This window comes from Sinohyriopsis cumingii, chromosome 18, assembly GCF_028554795.1.
Source record: "Sinohyriopsis cumingii isolate HCF-2022 chromosome 18, ASM2855479v2, whole genome shotgun sequence".
NCBI classification, from domain to species: domain Eukaryota; kingdom Metazoa; phylum Mollusca; class Bivalvia; order Unionida; family Unionidae; genus Sinohyriopsis; species Sinohyriopsis cumingii.
The window spans coordinates 38102946-38118775 of record NC_142978.1 but is presented as its reverse complement, the minus strand read 5'-3'; the positions used below and the strand labels follow the sequence as shown (position 1 = coordinate 38118775).

Below are 15830 nucleotides of genomic sequence, written 5' to 3'. Positions count from 1 at the left end.
GACATAATATGAAACAAATTAAGCTTGTCCACTCTACTTATACATTCCATCAAATAAGAAATTCAAACTGACATGTTCTATCAACTGACATCAATCTGTTGACCAAGTTTGTGAAATTAATTGACAATATTTACAAGACTGGGACAAGGTGGATCTTGCATCGATTCTATAAAAATCATGTGTGGAGAACTAATTTAGCATTTCTAAAAACAAAGAATTCTTCTGCATACATTTTCAATTAAGATCCATTTTCAAAATTACATTATGAGAAAACCCTAGCAAATACAAGAGTACCCTAAATGGACTGGTGCTCGAATGACTAAAATACAATTTCCTGAATTCAAGATAAGATTATTTCTTCCTTTTAACTACTAAGTATTGAAACCATTCCTGGGATTCTTCCATGGTGACAAGATTTTCAAATTAACTACCATGCTGGGCACATTTGATTTCAGACTGGCACCATTTTTCATTCAGGACCAAGAAGACAAAGTCTTCTCGTGGAAACCCATGTTGATATGACTTACCATTTTGAAAGAGTACTCCTAAGATGATTTTCATGATGACTGCCATGGTGGCAAATTAGTATCAACTAGATGTCATACAAATTTTAGTTAAAGCACAATGCCAATATCCCCAGCAATCAAGGAAATGCACTGCTAACATGATTTTCAAGATGGCCATTGTGGTAGCCATATTGGAAATCAGATCAGCACCATTTTCATTCATAACCATGTAAACGTCATAAGAAGTCTTTATATGAGAACCCAATGCTGATATCATCATTCATTTATCAAAGATGGTGGTGACCAAATTCTAAGCTGACAACCATGGTAGACATATTGGATGTCTGAGTGGCACCATATTCATTCAGGACCAACTTGACATCACAAGTCATTCAGTGAAACATCATGTTGATACAATCATCCATTCAGGAAGAGTAGCAACAACAATATTTCAAGAAAAATGATGTGGTGGCCATCTTGGACCAACCAGATATCATAAGAAGTCATTCAGTAAAATCCCATGTTGATATGACCATATATTCTGGAGGAATTTCATTAACAACATTTTCAAGACTAATGCTGTGGTGGCCATCTTCAACCAACTAGACATCAGAAAAAGTCGTTTAAAATCCCATGTTGATATGACCATATATTCTGGAGGAATTTCATTAACAACATTTTCAAGACTAATGCTGTGGTGGCCATCTTCAACCAACTAGACATCAGAAAAAGTTGTTTAAAATCCCATGTTGATATGACCACATCATCTGGAGGAATTTCATTAACAAACAAACTAGACATCACAAGAAGTCTTCTGATGAAATGTCTATGGCAATATTATATTTCATTAAGAAATAGCAATAAAAAATTCATACATAGCTCATCATTTTCATTTACAACCAACCTCACATCATAAGAAGTCTTTTAGTGAAAACCCCATATTGATATGACCATCATTTCTTAAAGACAACTGGTAAGATTTTCATGATGGGTTTCATTTAGGACAAACTAGACCATGGGATGAGTGTGTGCCAATGTGTAAAGTTTCTCAATAATCCTCCACATAGTTGAATGAGAAGCCATAACAATCTTGATCTAAATGATTGACAATCAATGCTGGATCATCCCATAAACCAGTGACCAGTGGAGCTAACAAGAGTCTCTTGATGGGACAACTGCTTTAATGCCAAAAAGAATTCCTAGGAAGTAAGACAAGACCATTTTTTTTATTTAATTGCAAAGTGTTGAAACTATCTATGATATTTGTCAGCAAAAACATGATTTTTAAATCAGTCATTATAGCAGCCTAACTACGTGCACAGTTTTCATTTTGGTGAAAAGCCCATGTGCATGACTCAAAATCAAGAGAAGAATCGATTTTCAAGATGGCTGCCATATTGGCTGTTGGATAAACACCATTTTCATTTATAACCAAGTATGTATTATAAGATGTCTGGTGAAAATCCAATGTTAATATGACATTTATTTGAATAGTAATGATAATAAGACTTTCAAGATACATGCAGCAGCCATAGTCACCAGATTGGATGTCAGAATGGCACCATTTTCATTTAGGTAGGTCCTACTAGATCCTCATGAAAACCCCATGTTAATATCACCATCTATATGCATGGAGAGCAAGCTATAGCATAGCTTTCAAGATGGTGGCTTTATTGGAGGTTAAATCAGCACCATTTTCACTGATGCCCACTATACAACATAAGAAATCTTCAAGTGAAAAGATTTTCAAAATGGCAACCATGGTGGCCATACTGGATTTCAGATTGGCACCATTTCAATTCAGGATAGACTAGACATCATAATAGTTCTTTGGTGAACAAGCCCATGATGATTTGACCATCCAATCAGGAGTAGCCTTAGCAAATAAAACATTTTTAAGATGACCACCGCTGACATGGTTTTCTGCTCCGGTGATGTAGCAATAACAAGGTTTTCAAGACAGCTGCTGTTGCAGCAATTATTGGACACCAGTTCTACTTCAGTTTCATTTAGAACCAACATCACAAGTCTTTTAGTGAAAATCCCATATTGATGTGGCAACCATTCAGGAGCAAAAAACAATACAGTCGTCAAGATGGCCAATGTGGCAGCCATATTGGATGTTTGAGGGACACCATTTTTATTCAGGACAAACCTGATCATGCTATGAATGGGTGCATACAATTTCATCGCAATCTTCCTCACAGTCTTGGAGGAGTGGTGTTAACAGATGAGCAGGCGATAGACAACAGCCTATCCTGTAACTGGTCTATGACCAGAAGAGCTAAACAAATGATATATTGACTAAAATAAAAATAGTACTATTTGTCAATGGAAATACTATAAAATAATAGTAGTTTAGTTGAAATTTCTCTACAACAATTACTAAATGTTTAAGACTTTGTGAAGCTCTTCTATTTATATGCCCCAAAAGCTTGAATTAGAAGATGAACACCAAAACCCATGCCAAATGTCAATTTGACATCAGTATTTTCCTAAAATCTGATATGTATACAGTGCATATCATTTTCTGATGTTGTTTTGAAAACCATGTTTATCAAAAACTCTTCCTGAATGACTGCTGCTTTCATGTGGTGAATGATTTATGAGCAATTCAAAGTATTGGTCTCTGTCTGAGGTCTTCAAAATAGATTCCTATCAAGCTGCAATATGAGCATTCAATGGAGGAGGGGGGGAATCCACAGTATTTCACAATAAATGATTCCCTATGGCTACACTGGCAGGTATGCATGCCATGTTTTAACAAGAATGTGTGTAAAAGTCAGCAAGGTATAGATTTATGTAGCCATATAATATTATGTTTGCTTTTACTGTATCACAAAGTACAAAGAAAACAGCATGAATGGGAGAAGTATTCAGACTCTAATTTTGGCATCACATTAGGAGCATGGATAGCACAGCAGTTAAACCATGAACTTTCCACCTCGATCCCTCTCATCTACAAGAATTTATGGATCTCCATCTTCATCTGTGACTTACTGCTTTTTTGTTTGCTGTTTTTCTTCTTACATGACCCTATGTTTTTGTGTTTTTTTACATCTCAGTGATCACCTGACATTACCACCTGTAGCTCTGAGAATAACTGATAGAATATTAGTTGTTAGAAACTGCTGTGAATAAAGTAAAAATCAAATAAAAACAATATTTAAAAAAAGATAAAGAACTCCAGTGAGATCTGGAATAACTAAACAGATTACACTCCCCAGCCACTCCTTTCCACTGGAAAAATGAAAAGCATGCAAAGTGGTTACAGCTAAATTTGAATACGAGGGGCACATGCTTCCTTGGCTCAAAAGAATTTTGGAAATGAAATAAATCAGAACCTTGAGATGCAATAATAAGGAACATAATTAACAGTAATAATTATTGTTTTTTCATACACCATATTTTGTATTACCTGTCAAATGATATGCTTACACAACGGTCAAATACAACTACCAATTATAACATAGTTCTTAATGGTAACAGGAGTCATGAAGGCAACCAATGCTTGTGAATTTTAATTGGTCACAAGATACTGTACTGTTGCATGCTGGTTTGGTTAGTATAAAATTGACATTCTTTCATTCCATATGAAAATGTTATTAATACAGTGCATTCAATCAACCAGTCTATAGATCTAAGCAACATACTATATGCATATCTAAGCAACCAATACAAATTAAAACTGCATAGCAATCTTTTATGTAGTTCAATGTCAACAAAAATATTGATCAGTGTGCGTTGCTAACAGTAATAGCAAATATCCCCATTATAGCTTTTAAAAAGTGAACACTGCAAATATGAAAATGATGGTATATTAATTATTGTTAAGCATCAGGCATTTAAAAATGTAGGAACTGAAAAATGGTTTGGTCTACTGATTCCCTTAATAGGACATGAAGAAAGCTGCACTGTGTTATTAATGCTATCATACATTCTATTGAGATGCATTGTCGTTTGACGACACGACAATATGATCCAAAATACATTTTGGCAATATGGTATAGACTGGAGGTACAATCGCTACCACCGCCATCAATCTATTTCCAAGCCACTACAATGCTAAGCATTGATACAGAGTATCATGTTTACCATATCATGTATAAATAAATAAATGGACATTTCAGAGTTTGGCATTTGTCTTCACTGCAGTTTGTAGAGAATATATTATTGCTAATATAAACATTGAGATAGTATCAAGATGGCATCATAAACAAATGGCAGTGATATGATACAACTTTAGGCTCAAGATGGCATCATAAACAAATGGCAGTGATATGATACAACTTTAGGCTCAAGTTAACACACTGCTGCATGTAAGCTGCTGATGCAATATTATTTCTTTAAGATTTTACAATACTGTAAACTCATTTATTTTTACAGATTGTAATTTGGCAAAAGAAGCTTTTACATAGGTATTTAAATTCATGAAAGATTGGAGACGGGGTCCTGTTTATTTCCCAGAAGGATCCTTGTTTGTTGGTTCTTTAAATTCATGGTTCGTACTGACAACAAAAATCTACAAAAATATATATTCCACAAAAGATTAGAATTGACAAGTATGTGATATGATGTAATGTTTTCTGAATCTTATGAAGATCTTTGTGACTATACCAATAAAAAAAAAATTAACAGGGACTTTGTTAGTAAATTGTACAAGTCTCTGTGAATAAATAGTTAACGCTGTTCTTTGAACCTATTCATGTTTATTTTATTTTTAGAAAAAGATATAGAACTATTATTTGAAACTGACACTGTTGACCAGATACAAAGTCTGTATTGTTACTACTTATGACACTGCCACATAGAAATAATGCACTCCCACACTGTAAGGCTTATCTTTACAACGCTTATCATCATAACACCATTCCTGTTTAATACCCGTATAATCATGGATCCCATTTCATTATATAATTATGAAATTACATGCATAATGTACTTCAGTAAAAGGCAGTCTCACTGTAAGACAGTATACTCCATAATTTACATGGAGAGCATTATAATGAATAAGTTGCCATGGATACAACCATTTAATTAGATAAGTGGGAAATTGGATATGCAAAATCCAGAGTCATAGGTTTGGAGGGGTATCTAACGTTCCTAATAAATACCTTTCCACTGTAAAATACTACACACTCATGAATTAACTTTATTCAAAGTTTCATACGTTTATATACCTCATTCCTTTTTTGCGATATATTATTTGCAAAACAAAGACAGCCAAGATGACACCATACAGAAATAGAAGTTATTCCCCAATAGTTTTGAAGAAAACAAATTACAAAGTTCAAAACAATTTAAGGCAGCTCACCCATTAGTCAATAACATTTCAATATTTGGAAGTTTTGGGTTTGTATGGTGACATTAGATGGTGCCCAATGACCAAACAACAGCTCAATGATTCATTTTGACAGAATATAAGAACAAATGGTAACAGGAATGACTGTCATGTGACCTTAAAAATAATAAAGCTCAACATTGTCCTGATTTTAATAGTATGAAGTGAAGCACATGATTCTCTTTTAATTGGATGCCAGGCGAAGCGGGTTACTACATGACCTGTGCTGCTAGCTACTTACAGCAGAGTCAGATAGGGGAAATGAAGATAAACACCTTGCACAAGAGCATCAGTTGAAGGTTGTATTCAAACCTATAACCATTTTACCCTTAGTTATGTCCAAACTTCAGGCTATCTTTTCTTTATTAAAATCAATATGCTATTTTATGATAAATAATATATTATGTACCAGAATCTACCCTGTATGCAGGATAAGGAATATGAGACACAATATACAAAAGGATTTAATGGACACCTCCCCCCAAACCCAACCCCAAAATAATAAAATCCAAACAAACACTGTATAAATTATGTATCTATATACATCCGGACTGTAAATATGTACACATGTATACATACTTGAGAGTTGAGTTTTGCGTTTAAGAAGGTACGCAGTCTTGTCTCTCCGTCGCAGAATAGGGCTGTGTGTGTTTCGACTTCCCATGATTTTCTGTTTCAGTACAGAGCGCACTTTTAAGTTTGGTTCAGAAGCTGAAAACGAGAATGCATTTGTAAAAAGTTACAACTTTGATGGTCAAAGTGGAAGTGGAACACATCTGAGGTAAACAGCAATGTATATTTATTGCATGATGTGAACTTTTATTAGCATTATTCATAATGTCACGTCATAACACCTGTATGCCACATTGGACAACACCTTGAAATGTAATGCAGAACTTAAATAACTTGTAAACAGAAACCCTAACTTAACTAATCAGGCATTCATTTTATGAAACTTATTGCATAATACAAATTACTGCAAACAGCTTCAGCATTATAACCTCATTAGACTGGTTTCATTAATTTGCTATCTTATGAGACCTTTTCAATTTAATCAATTACTCATTTCTAGACTGGATCAACTTAAACATTTGACGATAATTACTTCCTTCTTGTAAGCTTGCTGATTTTTGGAACTGTAATGAACAAAAACAAGGAAATATTTGCGCAAAGATACTGATCCACTGAAACGGTCATGATATTTCTACCAAAGAAAGAAAAAGAAAGCTACAAAAATTCCTTTGAACAGATCTGTAATACATTTCTGTCATAATGTGAAGTGTTTTAACTTTGTAAATAGCAGAATTTTTACAGTGGGGATAAAACTAAACTTAAATAATTTCTTTAACTTTATTCAAAATTTGTCACAATCGAAGTAACTCTAAATGGTTTCCACTTTCATTTTGTAACCAACTTCTAGATCCAGATTCCTCTGAAATGGTGAACTCCTAGCTCCAGCTCCATCTAAAAAGTATCCAATAACTTTTAGTTCTTTAAATGTGATGGTAAATTGTTAGTTACTTTCCAACGTGCAAAGAAATATGTCAGTCAAATTTTCTAATTAATGACATTAAATGAACATTTTGGGGGAGGAACTGAGGGTAGAAAAATTAAAGGATATATATCAGCAACAAAAAAAAAAGTCTGAGAATAAATTTAGATACCATTAACAACAAAAGTCACTAAACTGACAGCAGTCCCATGAATGGACTGATGCTCTACTGACTGGAAAAAATTTCCACAAATCCAAGAAGTATTTTCTTTTGTCTTTTATCCTTTTAACTGCTTAGTACTAAAACCATATCTGATATTCTTGATAAAATCCGACCAACCCAATTTAATAAGAAATCAATGTTAACAAGATAACTACATGTGAGTGCATTGCATAATTCCTTGCCATACGATATTAAAATGTATCTCCAAGTGTAATTAAATCTAAAATGTTTTTAAACCCACCCACCCACCCACACGATTCAAGTGGAATCTTTTAAGGTATTTTTAAATGCAACCAAAAACTAGCTTTGATTTAAAAAAATACATTAGCATATGTGTTATCAATCTTTTAAGCTAATTCAGCCAAGAAAGTGAATGAGTCAAGACCTTCAACCTATCTGATTAAAATCAGATCTCCAAAGTCCTACAAGGAGATCTGATGGACACGAATAAGACATTATGTTCTGCTGACCTTTTGGTTCACCAATCACATCAGAACTTCCGACTTTCTAAAAGTGACACACATCACTCAGACTATAATTTTACTAATGGTAACTATCCCTGAGATAAATCTGCAACACTTTATCTGAAAGGATATTAAAAATAAGTGGTCCGGAAATTCCAATGGTCACCAAAACATGAACTGTTTTTGTGGTACCATATTTCTGAAAGTGACACAGATTTTTAATATCCGATCAGATAAAATATTGCAAATTTTTGTGTGTGATATTTGAATTTTTAACATAGTTCCAGTTGCTACGATGTCTGCAGTGTGGCAGTTTATAGTGATGCTGTGCACTGGGGCATCATGCTGCAGTCATGTAGCATGTCTCACCCAGTCAAATTATCCTGACACCAGGCCAATGATTCCTAACACTAACCTCTTAATGCTGAGTGTCAAGTGAAGCAGCTGCTAGTACCATTTTAATAAGTCTTTGGAATGACCTCGCACATCCGAGGCAGATGCTCTAACCATTTAGGCCACCAGAGTGGTATGAATCAGACTGGACCTTTGACCACAAAATTAATGTCCGAGTGCAATCAACTTGTTCACTCGAATGTAACTAAATACAAAGTTTAATCAAAATTAACTTATGTTCACTCGAATGTAACTAAATACAAAGTTTAATCAAAATTCACTTATGTTCACTCAAATGTAACTAAATACAAAGTTTAATCAAAATTCACTTATGTTCACTCGAATGTAACTAAATACAAAGTTTAATCAAAATTCACTTATGTTCACTCGAATATAACTAAATACAAAGTTTAATCAAAATTCACTTATGTTCACTCGAATGTAACTAAATACAAAGTTTAATCAAAATTCACTTATATATGTATATTGTGTTCATAAGCTCAATAAAGTACATAAAAGAAAACAATGATGACCTCTGATTTGACTCCAAGACCAATTAGGTCTGATTTTCCAAAGTAAAAGTGCAGCTATGTTGGTCCAATCTGCACCATTTTCATTCAGAATCCTTTAAACATAGCAAGAAGTGTTTTAATCAAAACTCCGATCAAAGCCATCATTTATGAGCAGTAATGGGCCATAAAAAGACCAGTTTTATTTGGAACAAGGTACACACCTCTCCCTTGATAATTTGCACACAATGGGGTCCAAAAACATAGTCTGCACTATAAGCTCAGCAAAATATTGTGCATTACATCACTGCTTTTTTTGCACAATAATATAAAATTTTTTATGTTAAAAACAGAATGGCATCTGCTTTTTTTTAAAAAAATGACAATGGTGAAACTTGATTTTAAACAAATATTACTACAGAAATATTGATGCATTGATTTCATTGGTGAAAATTCATAAAAACTTTTTAACTTGCTTCACCATAATAAACAATATCCATCAAAAAGAGCCTTGAATTCACTGGGTATTCCTTGCGCTTGGTTGCTGTGAATGACAATGATAGTTTAAGGTGGTTTAATTGTTACTTAAACAATAATATTTATATGCTTGTGTGGTCAATTAAAATGAGTTGACCTGACAAATGACCCTGACTGCTAGCTCTTATGCAGGTATGATCTGCATGCCTTTTTTAAATTTTGTTGATCAATTTTTTTTTTCTTTCCTTCACATGAAATTAATATGGGTCAATCCTGTAACCGTTTTATGGGAAAAGAAAAGGCAACCATGTCTGCCCTGATTTGCAAGCATGTTTTCAAGTTATTTGGGTGCAAGTTATCGAGGGAGCAGTGTATACTTCTATTTGCTCCAGTGAAGACCGTATGTTGATACAACTATCCATTCAGGAGAAATAGCCATAAAAAAGATTTCAGAAATTACAATAAAGTAGCATTTTTCTTTTGTTAATTTTTATTCTTGGTAAGGACGTCTAACCAGGAGAAGTAGCAGTTATACAAATTGTACCAATTTTGGTAGGTCAGGTTAGCATCACTTTCATTTGGGTTAACTACGTAAAGTATGAAGTGATAAAAAAAGATTTTCAAGATGGCTGCCATTAATCAGCAGGAATTTTATTAAGAAGCTACAAGTTACTTCTTTCACATTTTGTGGGGTTTAACACCATTTTTACATTTTGTGGGGTTTAACACCATTTTTACACTTTTTGGCGTTTAACACCATTTTTACATTTTGTGGGGTTTAACACCATTTTTACATTTTTTGGGGTTTAACACCATTTTTACATTTTGTGGGGTTTAACACCATTTTTGTAGCCCAAGACAAGCTACCCATAGTGGACAGTATACTTGGTGTAGAAAGAACATGGGAAGAATCACTGACCCATTGGAAGGTGCTAGCAAGGTTTCTCAAATACCAACATTGGTCAAGTCAAGATGTGTACTTGCACAGACTTAGTGATATGTGTGAGTGATCTGTTAAGGCGAGCACCTTAGACAACTCGCCACCCAGGGCCTGACAAGATACTCTATAAAGTCCTATGGTGAAGACTGCATATCAATATGAGTACACCTTAGACAACTCAGCCACCCAGGACCTGACAAGACATTGTATAAAGTCCTATAGTGAAGACTACATATCAATATGAGTACACCTTAGACAACACAGCCACCCAGGGCCTGACAAGACACTGTATAAAGTCCTGTAGTTAAGACTGCATATCAATATGAGTACACCTTAGACAACTCAGCCACCCAGGGCCTGACAAGACACTGTATAAAGTCCTGTAGTTAAGACTGCATATCAATATGAGTACACCTTAGACAACTCAGCCACCCAGGGCCTGACAAGACACTAAATAAAGTCCTATAGTGAAGAATGCATATCAATATGAGTACTTGTTCAGGAGAAGCAGCTGTAACAATATTTTCAAGATGGCCCCTTGGCCAAATTGTATATCCCATGGGCACTATCTTTATTTAGGGCAACCAGACCTTGGAATGAATGTGTGTGTCACATTTTATGGCAGTAATCCTGGTAGCTAAAGATGTGTAGCAATAACAAACTTGTAACATATGATGGACAATGGACAACAGGTTGATGATAGATGACACTACAAACTATCACATAAGCTCTCCTGTTATATGACTAACAGAACTAAACATGACAATAGGGAAACAAAATAATTAAACTTAAAAGACGAGTTACAGTACAAGACTGAAAAAGAAAACATTAAATCACATTGCCAATTTTACATTTTTCATAAAAAAGGCAACAAAAGGTAACAGTAATGAAAATTTTCTCTTTTAAACATACTTTATCCATGGAGTTTGCATACAATTATCTGCAGATCTCCACTACCGTATTTTAATTTTCAATAATGATTTTTAAAAAAAAATGCAAACTTAAAGAAAATAAATAGTAGTATTTTTACAGTCACAATTTCAAAACTTTATGACCCCCAACATATTAAAGAACATGGCCTTTTCTTCTTTTTCCACTGATCCATCCAAATTTGACCATCTGAAGGACAAAAAATTTGCTTAAAAGATTTTTGTTTTGTAAATAAGTGAAACTACGAAAATCAAATTCTAGAATCCTCTTATCGCTATAAATGAATCCAAGCATAAAGTCTTAACCTCGAAAACTCAAACCAAAACTTTGCGATGAGCAGCTTCAGGAGTTATTTTTAATGACTTTACAGTATTCTCCAATCAAAACTTGGGGAAATCACAGAGTTCTAATGTATCTTGAAATAATTTTTACTTATCATAGGAAATAATACCTTAATTTGTTTTACAGCATTTCTTTTGAAGCAGTATCTTGCATAGATACAAGGGAGAATGAATGTTTTTAAAACAAAATTCGAACTATATTTTAATTCTTTTCAGGAATAACTTAGGTAGTTGTAGACCTGATGCAACAACCAACATAAAAGGTGAAAAGTATGAAAATAAAATGTCAAAATTCACCACAAAAATGTTTTTTACAATGCAAATTAGTGACAAGGTACAGAACATGCAGCACTAGAAAAGTTAGACCTGTTAATGTGTGAGAAGACAACTCTTGCTTTATGTCAGCACCTTTAAAAAATAGGTGCCATATTTGCCTTTAGTATAACAGTATAAGCCCAGATCTGCTAGCACATTTGGCCTCTGAAATATACAAGGTCAGCTGAGAGCACTGCCAAGTCAAGGGTAGTCAATCCACTTCCTTTAGCATCGACCCTTGGGATATGCAGCTAGCCAAAACAGTATACAATATTCCACTGTCTTACTGAATAGCTGAAAGAAACTGATCCAATCAGATTGCTTACTCTATCTGCCAAGGAAGTGTGTGTGTGTGTGTGTGTGTGTGTGATTTGGATTTTTAACGTCGCTTTAACAATTTTTCAGTCATATCGCTACGATATCTGCAATGTAACAGTTTATAGTGATGTCTATTACTTGGACATCATGCTACAAACATGTAGCATGATGTCCCACCCAGTCACATTATCCTGACATCAGGCCAACCAGTTCTAACACTAACCTCTCGACGCTGAGTGCCAAGCGAGGCAGCTGTTAGTACAATTTTTGTAAGTCTTTGGCATGATTCAGCCGGGGATCAAACCCACGACCCCACCTGCATCCGAGGCGGACGCTCTAACCACAAGGCCAACGGAGTGGTGCACCAAGGAAGATACATGGAAATAATCATCATGGTCTACACAGAGACACGTTACATGACAGTGTCTCCCATTTAAACCATCAATACAAACTTTACATCAATGCTGTGACATGTGGACCTCATCAAAGTCATGACATTGAATATCAAGCATGAGTAACAAGCTTTCTCACTGGTCAATTAGGGAGTCATAACACTGAATACCAAGCATATGTAACAAGCTTTCTCACTGGTCAATTAGGAAGTCATGGTACTGAATATCAAGCATATGTAACAAGCTTTCTCACTGGTCAGTTAGGGAGTCATGACACTGTATACCAAGCTTATGTAACAAGTTCATCAATGGTCAATTAGGCAACTGCAGGTTGCAGGCTCAATACCTGAGACGACTGGACCATGTTGGCTGCCTCAGTGTGTCTTTGGGCACTTCCAACTTCCATTTCCTTGGCAACTATTAGAGGTCACTTGCTAAAGACAGTTTGTCCCGCTACTTTTGCCATGGAATGATGTGGAACAAAGTGGACCACCAACTATGGCTAGTGATGAGGAGATCCAGATATGTTGTTGCAGATCCGGTAAATACTATTATTAATGTTGCATGTATACACGAATGATATGTAGAATGACAACCTTTTACTGGGTTCTTTTAATTACACTGCTGATGCAATTAATATGGAAGACATTCAGTATTCCGATCCTAAGAAAGAAGTTTTCAGGTAATAAATTTTAAATATTTCTAACTGAACTAATGCAGATTCTCATGAACTTTTAAGGATTATTAACACAAATTAACTAAAACTAAATGTGTTCTTGGTGCATGGATGCCACTACGATAGTACACAAAATATGACTGAAATGTTAAACTTCACCAAAGTGTAACGGCTACATATATCAATCAGAATAATGTGCATTAAAAAAAAAAAAATGACCCACTCAAATGGTTATGTTAAAGATGTCTCATCTGCAAATCATATGATATGCTGTACACTACTTCAAAAAAACTTAGTCCAAAATGTAAGCAACGATGGCTCTGCCAATAAATAAGTGATATGTAGGCAAGACAAACAAGTGTCACACATATAATTAAAGGCTGTCACAGAAACAGGTCAACTTTTCTAGTATTAGATAACAAACTTCAAACAATTAAAGCAGAACTAAAACTTCAAGGCAGAAGTAAGACAACATCAAAATAAATATTCCTGCCATATGAAGTTGCAATGACCATGATGCAAATAAATGAAATTTCATCAGACCTACCTGTTTTCCTCAGTGGGAAATCCTCATCATATTTTCCCAAAAGAGCCTGCCTGTAAGGGGGAGATAACCCTGGTTGCGGAGGGGAATTCTGATTAACAGGCCTGGAAACGAAAGAATTTACAAAATATAAACTTATTGTCTTTTTTACACTGATTGTACAAAATGTTTTCATTCATGGCTCTGATACCCACACTGAGCATTCTTGTGGCGGATGAGACTCAAGAATCCATTTAAAACCTATTCATACAATTAGACTTGCCTGCGCAGTTGACTAACCATTTACTGCAGATGTATAAAATTATAAGAAAATTACTAATGCACAATCTGAGAACTGGACGAACCAATAAAAATAACAAAATAACTAAAACTCTGTATCAGGTTTAAATAATATTGTAACTGCTGTTTAAGTCTGACAATGAGACCTATATACTGATAATATGCAATTCTAACACATCTGCAAATGTAATATGCTTTATGATTGGCTCATTTTCTAAGAAATAAGATTCAGTGTACAGCTTTTGATAAAACCAACCTTTGACCCCCACACACACTCCTGTCAATCCTATATACTGAATTAACCGAATCAGAATATGATCAGTGACCAATAAGACTAAATACCCTTACTTAGAACAGATTGGGACTATTATCTCTGTGGTGTTTAATTAAAATATATATTAACTTTAGTTCAATATATTGTAAGTTATTGGTCCAAATATTATGCAATGTTGGGATTTAACTTAGAAATATGCAAGCAAAAGTTCACCCTAAAAAGAATAAACAAAAAATACATATGCACCCAAGATGGACAAAGCAATCAACATTTATCCAAAGTTCAACTGTGACAAAATAATTCTGTCACATATTGCAGCTTGCAATTGCACAATTTGCATTTTTGTCACAATTTTTTATGGTTTCTTAAAATAAAGATAACTGTATATGTTCTCAGACATGCTGCTATATATTAGTTGCTACAATGTCACATATTTACAATGCAGAATGCTGAGTCATTTGTTTTTGGGAGTGGCCCAAAAAAGTATAAAAATATACCAGGGCATCAATGCTATGTGGAATTTAATGCTGACAGATGGATATGGTCACATGTATACACCTCATCCAACAATGCTGCCACACATTTTGAACATGAATATAAATCAGCAGATCTGAAAACAGAATTAAATTATCAATCCAGGTTGATATGTACTTTTATTCACATTAGGTCATAGTGCCTTATTAGGAAAGCTTTACTATTGTATAGCTAGCTTCATGCACTATAACAGTCTATAACTGTGTGTGTGTGTGAGATTTGGAATTTTAACGTAGCTATAACTGTACAAAATAGGTTCTCAAGAATAGATCTAAAAGCATGCTCATTTAAGAAACTGCATTACCAACTTAATTCATGATGATTTTTTTTGTTTTGGGGTTTCTTGTGGCTGCTGTAGCATCTGTGAACACTTGGCATGTTCATTCATGTATGAAGAATGTTGAAATTTAGTTGAAACTTAAAAGACTGAAAGAAACGATCAGCCATAAATTCCAATTGGTTACAGATACTTCTAGTTTCTTTATGGAAAATATAACTTTTGCCTTTTATATATGCTGCATTCATGTCATTGTCACTGTTACAATGTTACTTAACACAATCTTTGATTGGTTGATGCTGGTAATTGACATAGAGTACATGTCTGAAATGGTCTAATAAACATGATGCTTGTACTTAAATCTACCTTGTGCTAAAAATAGACCATAACATCACTGTGCCCGGCTGCTGCCATATTGTTTTCGGGCAAAGCACCGAGAGATGCTTAGTAACACATAGTAATTCACGACATATAGGCAAAAATAAAGTTGTTTTTATTTGCACTTCCCTCACTATAAAATGTTTTCATATATTCAACTATAACATATGAGTGTGTACAGTAATGTTTTCAAATATATGTTGAGTAAAACTCTTGTATGTGCACAT

The 15830-nt window shown here is 34.4% G+C and overlaps 1 protein-coding gene across 9 annotated transcripts in view; it reads right to left on the bottom strand.

Moving 5' to 3' along the window:
* The window catches only part of LOC149776422 (histone deacetylase 5-like), a 348169-nt gene that overhangs the window by 134769 nt on the left and 197570 nt on the right, over positions 1–15830 (bottom strand). For 8 of the 9 annotated variants that reach the window (XM_089940838.1, XM_089940835.1, XM_089940836.1 and 5 more), the window contains 2 exons: positions 13865–13965; positions 6427–6558 (listed from right to left, as the gene is read on the bottom strand). In XM_089940838.1, the coding sequence (XP_089796964.1) occupies positions 6427–6558; positions 13865–13965 (233 nt within the window). The remainder of the gene's footprint in view (positions 1–6426; positions 6559–13864; positions 13966–15830) is intronic. The other variant, XM_089940842.1, reaches the window with a different exon arrangement.